At 46.9% G+C, this 11,533-nt stretch overlaps 1 protein-coding gene across 22 annotated transcripts in view; it reads right to left on the bottom strand.

Moving 5' to 3' along the window:
- Positions 1-11,533, bottom strand: part of EPB41 (erythrocyte membrane protein band 4.1) — a 237,568-nt gene that overhangs the window by 2,936 nt on the left and 223,099 nt on the right. For 21 of the 22 annotated variants that reach the window (XM_074380406.1, XM_074380399.1, XM_074380398.1 and 18 more), the window contains 3 exons: positions 8,357-8,458; positions 5,142-5,222; positions 1,185-1,289 (listed from right to left, as the gene is read on the bottom strand). In XM_074380406.1, coding sequence (XP_074236507.1) covers positions 1,191-1,289; positions 5,142-5,222; positions 8,357-8,458 — 282 coding nt within the window. In that variant the 3' untranslated portion in view covers positions 1,185-1,190. The remainder of the gene's footprint in view (positions 1-1,184; positions 1,290-5,141; positions 5,223-8,356; positions 8,459-11,533) is intronic. The other variant, XM_074380394.1, reaches the window with a different exon arrangement.

Raw genomic sequence — 11,533 nt, 5'->3', positions numbered from 1 at the left:
TGCAAAGGAAAAAGCTTCCCAGTCCCACTGCCAAGTTCCTGTGGCCATCAGTGTCATCTGGGGTCTGAGCATCTTTACAGGGCCCCATCCCACCTACTGAGATTGGTGGCTTCTTCAAGTCATTTGTAAATTACTTTTAGGTATGAATTTATCTGGCTCCCTGGCTCCCGAAAAGCAGCTTCCCTGCTCCCAGCTCTCTACTCTGGTCTCAGAACTTCAGCCATTCCCTTCCTGCTCTGCACACCCACCCATCTCCAGACAGCCTGGTTCCGCCTCCCAGGTTCGAGTGATTCACCTGCCTCAGCCTTCCAAGTAGCTGGGACTATAGGCACATGCCACCACACCTGGATAATTTTTTATTTTTAGTAGAGATGGGGTTTCACCATGTTGGCCAGACTGGTCACGAACTCCTGACCTTAAGTGATCTGCCCACCTTGGCCTCCCAAATTGCTGGGATTACAGGTGTGAGCCACTGTGCTCAGCTCTTCTTGGTTTTGTTCTCCTCTGGCTCTCCCAGGTTCTGGTTCAAAGATACCTGTGACTGGCTAGGCACAGTGGCTCACGCCTGTAATCCCAGCACTTTGGGAGTCCAAGGCGGGTGGATCACCTGAGGTCAGGGGTTTGAGACTAACCTGGCCAACATGATGAAAACCTATCTCTACTAAAAATACAAAAATTAGCTGGGAATGGTGGCACACATGCCTGTAGTCCCAGCTTCTCCAGAGGCAAAGGCAAAAGAACGGCTTGAACCGGAGAGGCAGAGGTTGCAGTGAGCTGAGATCATGCTACTGCACTCAAGCCTGGGTGACAGAGTAAGACTCTGTTTCAAAAAAAAAGACCTGTGACAGCAGTGAGCAGGGAAGTAGAGAGAAGAGAGGGGAAAGTGAAGTGGAGGATAAGCAGCAGGATGCATGAGGACTAAGGTGGTGGCTGGGGGCTTATATTCAAGTTTGGGTCCCCCCTCTTACCCAATACTGCTGGCACTGCTACAGACTGCTTTAGGTGGAGCCAAATACTTAATAATTTCCTATATCTCCCTCATCAGCCTCTCCTCTGCCTTTATCAAGTCCCAGGGTGGACATTTCTTTGGGGGGACGAGCTCCCAGTGTGTCTAAGGCTCCCATCCAGAGCCCTCTCAGGCTGGGACAGTGGGCACCCTCAGCCCCAGCAGGAACACCCAGTACCTGAGCTCACTCCTCAGCAATCTCGGTCTCCTGGTGGACGACCACCTTGGTCACTGACATGTCTGGGTGCTGCTCCTTTGCCTCCTTGATGGCTTGTACGAGGACCTAGAAAAGACAGAAACAAGACCCATGAGAGAGAAAATAGCCTGACGGCGAAAGAAGGCAGAAGTCCTCATTTCTTGGATGTCCTGACAAATCCAATCCTTCTGTCTGCAGTACCAGGGCAGCATTTAGGCGAAGTCAAGCTGATAATTAACCTTACCCACCCTATCCTGCGTAGGGAGGCTCCTGGACTGATAACCCAGGGACAGGGAAGGTTGGTGCTGTCTTCCAGGAACTGGAGAGGGACTTAGGGCATCATAGCTGTGTCTGTTATATTATCTATTATTCCTACCTATTATCTACCTGTTAGACCTAGATGGGTCTGAGAGGATTCACTCAAGAAGTGAATCTAGAGGACAAAAAAAATCTGGGTCCAACCTGGGGTAACTGATAAGTTTGAGACAGGAGAGGAAAGTAAAGAAGTGTACAAGAAAAAGAAAGAGATGTCTTTGGCCAAAGTGGAAGAGGAGAAGGGCCTGTTATATGCCATGCAATAGCCTAAGCACATTACTTATTACTTAAACTTTATTATTTATTATTAATAACTATATTAAGTGATTTATTATTAAACTTTACAACTTAGTGAATTAAGGTAATATCATTATTTCCACTTTATAGGTGAGGAAACTGAAGTTCAGTAAAGTGCTTATTGTTTCACAGCTAGTAGGTAGTGCAACAGGGATTTTTTTTTTTTTTTTTTAATATGGAGTCTCACTCTGTCACCCAGGCTAGAGTGCAGTGGCGCAATCTTGGCCCACTGGAACCTCTGCATCCCAGGTTCAAGTGATTCTCATGCCTCAGTCTCCCAAGTAGCTGGGGTTACAGGTGCCCACCACCACGCCCAGCTAATTTTTGTATTTTTAGTGGAGACATGGGGTTTTGCCACATTGGCCAGGCTGATTTCGAACTCCTGACCTCAGGTAATCAACCCACCTCAGCCTCCCAAAGTTCTGGGATTATAGGCATAAGCCACTGCACCCGGCTGTGCAATGGGGATTTTAACTCAAGTTGATCAGACTTTCCTCTTTACCACACTGTTGTTTAGTTTCTGAGGGGCCCCTGTTGGAGGATGTGGAGGAGCTTTGATTACTTTAGAAAAGCTAAAGAGAGCAGAGGGAGCGCCGGGCACGGTGGCTCAAGCCTGTAATCCCAGCACTTTGGGAGGCCGAGGCGGGTGGATCACGAGGTCGAGAGATCGAGACCATCCTGGTCAACATGGTGAAACCCCGTCTCTACTAAAAATACAGAAAACTAGCTGGGCGTGGTGGCGCGTGCCTGTAATCCCAGCTACTCAGGAGGCTGAGGCAGGAGAATTGCCTGAACCCAGGAGGCGGAGGTTGAGGTGAGCCGAGATCGCGCCGTTGCACTCCAGCCTGGGTAACAAGAGCGAAACTCCATCTCAAAAAAAAAAAAAAAAAAAAAAAGAGAGCAGAGGGAAAGTCAAACAAGCAACAATACCACCCTCTGTGGGCTGCAAGTCTCTGAACTTGCAGGCTCTTCTATCGGAAAGGACCCAGCTAGAACTGCCCAGTTGACTCCTCACCCTGGCTCTTCAGAACTATCTCTAGGCTGGGCATGGTCGCTCACGCCTGTAATCCCAAAACTTTGGGAGGCTGGCAAGTGGATCACGAGGTTAGGAGTTTGAGGCCAGCCTGACCAACATGGTGAAACCCCATCTCTACCAAAAATACAAAAGTTAGCCAGGCATGGTGGCGCGCACCTATAATCCCAGCTACTCAGGAGGCTGAGGCAGGAGAATCACTTAGAACCCAGGAGGTAGAGGTTGTAGTGAGCCGAGATCGCACCACTGCACTCCAGCCTGGGTGACAGAGTGCTCTGCCTCAAACAAACAAACAAACAAACAAAAGAACCATCTCTAGAAGGGGCAAGGGAAGAAAGACAACACTCTTCTGTTCTCCTTGCTCCATGAACAGCATTCTTAGAACTACCACATGTACGGGCCCTGCTCATCCTCCCTGATCCTGTTCATGGAACCCATCTGCTCACACCTCAGGCCCAGCTCAAGCCTACCCTTTGGTGACTATGCCTCCGCCCACCTCTCTCTGAATGCCTGCAGCTCCCCTCTGCTTCTCCTTAACAGTTCTTTTTTTGTTTGTTTTTGAGATGGAGTTTCTCTCTTGTTGCCCAAGCTGGAGTGCAGTGGCGCAATCTCGGCTCACTGCAACCGCCACCTCCCAGGTTCAAGTGATTCTCCTGCCTCAGCCTACCAAGTAGCAGGGATTACAGGTGCCCACCACCACACCTGGCTAATTTTTTGTATTTTTTTTTTTTTTTTTAGTAGAAATGGGGTTTCACCATGTTAGCCAGGCTGGTCTCGAACTGCTGACCTCAAGTGATGTGCCCACCTAGGCCTCCCAAAGTACCGGGATTACAGGTGTGAGCCACCACGCCCGACCTCCTTAACAGTTCTTAAAAGTGCCTCCCTCCCCAGCCAGAGTGGACCATAGCTCACCCCTTCCACGCACCTTCAGTACCTAGGAGAACTGAGGGACACTGGAGCATCTCTCTGAGCTATCAAGTGTGCTTGGGCCTTATGACCCTGGAAGAAACCTGTGATCATCCTTATTTTACAGATGGTGAAACTAGAGCTCAGATTAGTAATATTAAGTTGGTCAAGGGCATATAACCAGTTAGGTAGCGGAGTCAGGATTCAGCCCAGGTCTGTCTTACTCCAAACCTCAAACACCTTTGACCCCATTGCTTTTGCTGTCTAGTGCAGACTGAGCACATGGCAGGGGCTCAGATCACATCAGACTGAGTGGGTGGGTGCAGGCTTCTAATGCAGCGTGACTCACTGAGCTGGGCCAACAGGCTGCAAGATACTTAGACTTTGCGGCCTTGTTTCTGGGACCCTGTGCTGGCTATTCTCAGCTGTAAGTCTCAACCTCAGTTCCAAGGGAACTGCCAGCACTGTAGCTCAGTTTTTCTTTTTTTAAAGGCACTCAGCATATCAGCAGAAAAAGGCCACAGAATTACTGCTCTAGCAACCTGTCAATGATTCCAGAAGAATTGGCATGCAGTCTCTTCCACCCACTCTTCTCTGCAGCTTTACTGTTCTAACCTCACCCAGCAGAGAATTGGGAACATTAATCCTGACCTTATTATTTGCTAATTGCTTGGAGCACACAATTAGCACCTAATTAACATAAAAATATAGAATTTTAACACTCAGAAGGGCCCAGAAATTATCTAGATCAACCCACTCTCTTTTAGGAGAGGAGAAAAAATCAGCGGTAAAGTGATTTGCCCAAGGTCACACAGCAAGTTAGATGTAGGACAGAAAACAAGTTTCGAGTCTGCTGGTGTCCTGTCCATCACACTATGCTCGGCTTGCCTCTTCTCAGCTATCACAGCTCTCTAAGGGTAGGGTCATACTTCCCTTTATTTTGATGTTATCTAGCATGAGTTCAGGTACCTTTACCTCCAGAATAACAATAGCTCCTTTTAACTGAGCTCACCATGTGCCACCAGCTGTACATCCAGTATTTCACCTGATTCTCACAACAACCCTGCGAGGCAGATACTATCATCTCCATCTTACAGGTGAAGAATGGAGGCCCAGAGAATTAACACCTAGAATATAGTAAGAACCAGCATTTGAATGCAAGTTTTGGAATCCAAAGCTCATGTTCTTTCAACTACATTTCCAGGTTCCTCAATTTGTGGCCTCCATCCCACAGGCCTCTTACTTTGATTATCTGTCTTTCTTCTCAATTAAAAGCCAGAGTGGCCAAAGAGGCTTTTTGGAGATGAAGATGGCCCGCAAACTCCTGTATTCATCGATCTTCCTGCCCAGGGACCCCTCCCAGGCCCGGATCTCCTCAACATTCCCACCTGATCATGGTCAATATCAGCATCTCCTGTGATCACAATTCTCTTTTCGATACGCGTCTCTGATATCCCACCTTTTACAGTCTGGAACCAAAGAAAGGATGTCATATGAGATCAGCAATATAACAAGAATTTTTTTAAAAAAGAATAAGAGGCCAGGTTTAGTAGTTGACACTTGTAATTCCAACACTTTGGGAGGCTGAGCTAGAAGGCATGCTTGTGGCCAGGAGTTCGAGACTAGCCTGGGCAACATAGTGAAACCTCATCTCTATTAACGAACAAAAAAGGAAAAAGAAACAGCAGATTATTCTGTAAACTCAACTCCACATTTTATTTTATTTTATTTATTTTTATTTTCTTCTGAGACAAATGCTCGCCCTGTCACCCAGGCTGGAATGTAATGGTACAATCTCAGCTCACCGCAACCTCTGTCTCCCAGATTCAAGCAATTATCCTGCCTCAGCCTGCGGAGTAGCTGGGATTACATGCTCGTGCCACCACCCCTAGCTAATTTTTTGGATCTTTAGTAGAGATGGAGTTTCACCATGCTGGCCAGGCTGGTCTTGAACGTGATCCACCTGTTTCAGCCTCCCAAAGTGCTGGGATTACAGGCATGAGCCACTGCACGTGACCCCAAATTTTAATCTACTGCTGTGTACTGCATAGGACAGCTTTTTTTTTTTTTTAATGGAGTCTTACTCTCACTAGCTGGAGTGCAGTGACTCCACGGCAACCTCCGCCTCCCAGGTTCAAGCTATTCTCCTGCTTCAACCTCCTGAGTAGCTGGGACTACAGTCGCACACCACCACACCCAGCTAATTTTTGTACTTTTAGTGGAGACAGGGTTTTACCATGTTGGCCAGGATGGTCTTGATCTCTTGACCTCATGATCCACCTGCCTTGGCCTCCCAAAGTGCTGGGATTACAGACATGAGCCACTGCACCCGGCCTGGATTACTGAAATCTTTATTAAGTAAACAGAAGGTTACAGTTCTCTATTTACTTTCTCCTTTTTCCTCCTCCTGAATACCACAGAAATCTGGCAAGCAAGCAAAATAGACCTTCTGTGCTCCTCTTACACATTTCTGTTTTAGAGTACAGATACTGATCCTATACATTTTAATTGATTCTTTTCTTTTCTTTCCTTTCCCTTTTTCCCTCCCTTCCTTCTCTCTTTCTTTTTTTTTTGAGACGGAGTTTCGCTCTTGTTACCCAGGCTGGAGTGCAATGGCGCGATCTCGGCTCACCGCAACCTCCGCCTCCTGGGTTCAGGCAATTCTCCTGCCTCAGCTTCCTGAGTAGCTGGGATTACAGGCACGCGCCACCATGCCCAGCTAATTTTTTGTATTTTTAGTAGAGACGGGGTTTCACCATGTTGACCAGGATGGTCTCGATCTCTTGACCTCGTGATCTACCTGCCTCTGCCTCCCAAAGTGCTGGGATTACAGGCTTGAGCCACCACGCCCGGCCCTCTCTTTCTTTCTTGAGACAGAGTCTCGCTCTGTCACCCAGGCTGGAGTGCAGTGGTGTGATCTCAGCTCACTGTAACCTCTACCTTCTAGGTTCAAGCGATTCTCCAGCCTCAGCCTCACAAGTAGCTGGGATTACAGGTATGTGCCACCATGACCAGATAATTTTAATATTTTTAGTATAAGTTTCGCTGTGTCGGGCAGGCTGGTTTCGAACTTCTGAACTCAGGTGATCCGCCTGCCTTGGCCTCCCAAAGTGTCAGGATTACAGGGATGAGCCACCTTGCCCAGCCTATTTGATCATTTTCAAGAGGAAAAAAAATCTGAAGGCTATGAACAAATATGTCACACATCTTATAATCAGGCTCTTTTATTTTAAAGCATTGTCATATTATTGATGTCAAAGGCAAAGGGTCTTCACATAATCTCCTGAGGGTGGGTAGATTTCCCTTTCTGATAGATGAGGAAAACCAAGGTCTAGACACATTAACTGGTTTCCAGTCATCTGTGTGTTGATGACAGAGCTTGCTAAAGCTATATTTCTTACCTATAAAAGAACATATTTTCCTCAGCAAACATGTATTGCCTCTGATTTTCTGGGAGTAGTTCCAATTTTAGATATTTTCTCTCTCTTGCTTCCTATAAACGATATTCTAATAATTCCAATATTTCAGCATCCAAACAAGTTCCCATGGCTTTGTCCCTGGAATGCTGTAAAAATCCTTCCTCAGATCAAGAGTTCTGATTTTGGGCTTGGAAAATATGGCTATATAAAAATACCAACAATAATTTCCCTTAAGCTGAATTTTCTTGTTTGTTTTTTAGAGACAGGGTCTTGCTCTGTCACTCAGGCTGGAGTGCAGTGGCATGATCACAGCTCAATGCAGCCTCAAACCCCCGGGCTCAAGTGATCCTCCCATCTCAGCCTCCCAAGTAGCTAGGACTACAGGCATGCACCACTATGCCCAGCTAATTTTTTTTTTTTTATTTCTTTTTGTACAGATGAGGTTTCACTATGTTGCCCAGGCTAGTCTCAAACTCCTGGGCTAAAGGGATCCACCTGTCTTGGCCTTGCAAAATACTGGGACTACAGGTGTAATTACACCACACCTGGCCCCTTAGGCTGAATTTTTTTTTTTTTTTTTTTTCTTTGAGATGGAGTCTTGTTCTGTTGCCTAGGCTGGGGTGCAGTGGCGCAATCTTGGCTCACTGCAATTTCTGCCTCCTGGGTTCAAGCAATTCTTTTGCCTCAGCCTCCCGAGTAGCTGGGACTACAGGTGTATGACACTGTGCCCAGCTAATTTTTCTGTTTTTAGTAGACGGGGTTTCACCATATTGGTCAGGCTAGTCTTGTTCTCCTGATCTCAGGTGATCCACCCGCCCTGGCCTCTCAAAGTGCTGGGATTACAGGCGTGAGCCACTGTGCCCGGCCAGGTTGATTTTTTAAACTTACTTCCACAGCCAGATAGGGGACTCACCGACAAGAGAGACAGACAGATGTGTAAAGAGAACAACCACACCTGCCTTTAAGAAACTACTAAGTACTCGGGGATACTCTTGAGGTATTGCCTTAGATTTATTGCTGGGGAAGGCAGCAGAGCCCTTCTATCCAGAACTCTTTGAATAATGTGGCTTACTAGGGATGGAGCTGAAAATCTTGCTTATGGACTAGGGTCCTTCTTGCAGAAAGGTGGCAGCAAGCTCAGCCTTCCCCTGGATTCCATAAGGAGGTTCTAGCTGGTCTGTTACCTTGGTAATCTGAGTTGTGGTGGTGCTGCTTGTGGTCTCTGATGTGATAGTCTGAGCTGTCAGCAAGACTCCTGGATCCAAGTCTCCATTGTTGTCGTCAGTCTGCAGAAGAAAGCACAGCTCTTCATCATGCCTCTCAGGAAGACTTGTGAGCAAATGTTGCAGGCTGCAGCTTTGCTCTTCAGCTGTACATTCTAAAGCAAAAATCTAATTCCCTTAGGGTGACCTCTTTTTTTTTTGAAGACACAGTTTTGCTCTTGTTGCCCAGGCTGGAGTGCAATGGCATGATCTCAGCTCACCGCAACCTCTATCTCCCGCGCTCAAGTGATTCTCCTGCCTCAGCCTTCCTAGTAGCTGGGATTACAGGCATATGCCACTATGCCAGGCTAATTTTGTATTTGTTTATTTTTATTTATTTATTTTTAAAAAGACGGGTTTCACCATGTTGGTCAGGCTGGTCTTGAACTCCTGACCTCAGGTGATCCGCCCGCCTTGGCCTCCAAAGTTCTTGGATTACAGGCATGAGCCACCACGCCCGGCCTCTAATTTTGTATTTTTAGTAGAGACGGCATTTCTCCATGTTGGTCTGCCTCAGGTGGGCCGCTTACCTTGGCCTCCCAAAGTGCTGGGATTACAGGCATGAGCCACTGCACCCCACCATCTTTTTTTTTTTTTTTTTTTTTTAAGATGGACTCGTTCTTTTGCCCAGGCTGGAGTGGTGTGATCTCAGCTCACTGCAATCTCCGCTTCCTGGATTCAAGCGACTCTCGTGCCTCAGCCTCCCAAGCAGCTGGGACTACAAGTGCAGGCTGCCACACCCAGCTAATTTCTGTATTTTTGGTAGAGACAGGGGTCTAACCATGTTGGGTAGGCTTGTCTCAAACTCCTGACCTCAAGTGATCTGCCCGCCTTGGCCTCCCAAAATGCTGAGATTACAGGTATGAACCACTGCACCTGGCCCAAATATTATCGTTATAGATGCTCACACCAGCCCTACGAAAGGGCATGCCCTGTTAAGAAAACCTGGGCTCATAAACGTGACTTTTATGCCCCTAAACTCAAAATGAGTTAGTGGCAGTTGTTCTCTCTATGGAGCTGTTGTTCTTTAGACCCATCCAAGGCAGGAAAGGTATAAACTCTTGGTTGTTAAGGCATGGGTAGGCTCTGAATTATAGGGCAGAATTTATCAGAAAGAACTGGGAAGCATTCTTGCTGAGATTTAAGGAGCCAACAAATCTCAGGCCATACTCTTTAAAGATTGAGATGGGAGACTGGGGCAAATGAGATAGAAAACATCCCTTTAGGCTGGGTGCGGTGGCTCATGCCTATAATCTCAGTGCTTTAGGAGACTGAGGAAGGTGGCTTACCTGAGGTCAGGAGTTTGAGACCAGCCTGACATGATGAAACCCTGTCTCTACGAAAACTACAAAAATTAGCTGGGCATGATGTCATGTGCCTGTAATCCCAGCTGCTTGGGAGGCTGAGGCAGGAGAATTGCTTGAACCTGGGAGGTAGAGGTTGCAGTGAGCTGAGATTGAGCCACTGAATTCCAGCCTGAGTGACAGTGAGACTCCATTAAAAAAATAAGAAAAGAAAAGAAAGAAAATATCCCTTGGCTGGGCGCGGTGGCTCATGCCTGTAATCCCAGCACTTTGGGAGGCCGAGACGGGTGGATCACGAGGTCAAGAGATCGAGACCATCCTGGTCAACATGGTGAAACCCCGTCTCTACTAAAAATACAAAAATTAGCTGGGCATGGTGGCACGTGCCTGTAATCCCAGCTACTCGGGAGGCTGAGGCAGGAGAATTGCCTGAACCCAGGAGGCGGAGGTTGCAGGGAGCCGAAATTGCGCCATTGCACTCCAGCCTGGGTAACAAGAGTGAAACTCCGTTTCAAAAAAAAAAAAAAAATCCCTTTAAGCTAAGTGACAGAAAATATGCATAATATGTCTTTTTTGTTTTGTTTTTGTTGAAGAGACGGGATTTCACCATGTTGGCCAGGCTGGTCTTGAACTCCCGACCTCGTGATCCACCTGCCTCAGCCTCCCAAAGTGCTGGGATTACAGGTGTGTGCCACCACACTTGGTGCATGGTATGTCTTAATGACATTTCTGACAACAAAACTGTTATTGAAAGGGATCTTTCTTATTAGTAGGGTTTTTTTTTTTTTTTGAGGCGGAGTTTTGCTCGTTACCCAGGCTGGAGTGCAGTGGCACGATCTCGGCTCACCGCAACCTCCGCCTCCTGGGTTCAGGCAATTCTCCTGCCTCAGCCTCCTGAGTAGCGGGGATTATAGGCACGTGCCACCATGCCCAGCTAATTTTTTGTATTTTTAGTAGAGACGGGGTTTCACCATGTTGACCGGGATGGTCTCGATCTCTTGACCTCGTGATCCACCCGCCTCGGCCTCCCAAAGTGCTGGGATTACAGGCTTGAGCCACCGCGCCCAGCCTAGTAGGGGTTTTTAATGTTTAAAATGCTATATAGTCAAGTAATATATAATGAGAACGAGAGCTGGGTTACTTCTTGTTTCTCCAGAGCTCACTATATCATGACTCAAATATATTATAATCAGGCTGAGAACTGACATTAGCAAAAAAGAAGAGAGATGGTTGGCAGGGTCAAATTCAACCTGATGAACAATTATCAGCAACCATTTGGGCTGTTAGTAGGCTTGGAGCTGCTGCTAAGCCCATGACCAAGACTGAAACAAAATGGACTAAGAGGATGGAGTATGCCTAATGCAACATGCTTTTCAGGTAACAGTGACCTAGAATACCTGGTACTGGTACTGTATACTGTCTCAGAGGGGAATTTAGAGAACTGCAATTATTTTCATAAAGAACTCTGTAGCAAAAAAGGGTATTAGGTTACTATCTTTCTCTGGCTCTTTATGTAAGTTATTTATGTTACAGACAGAAGCCTCCAGTATTTTTGTAAGCAGAAGCACATTTCGTTGGGCCCAAACTGTGAGATATTAGAGGGGAGAGGAAGACAGAGGGAAAGAGAATTAGGAAGGGGCAGAGTCCTCGCAGTCCACTGTGGCGGTTTCCTACTTTCTTTTGCTGGGTTCCCCTCCAAGTGGGAATCTGAACACACCAAAGAGAGGGAACATGACTGTGACACTAAATCTTATCACACGTGCCACCATCATACCTGATATATTATTAGCTAGTT

Source organism: Saimiri boliviensis, chromosome 11 (genome assembly GCF_048565385.1).
Source record: "Saimiri boliviensis isolate mSaiBol1 chromosome 11, mSaiBol1.pri, whole genome shotgun sequence".
NCBI classification, from domain to species: domain Eukaryota; kingdom Metazoa; phylum Chordata; class Mammalia; order Primates; family Cebidae; genus Saimiri; species Saimiri boliviensis.
This window is presented reverse-complemented; position numbering and strand designations above follow the sequence as displayed.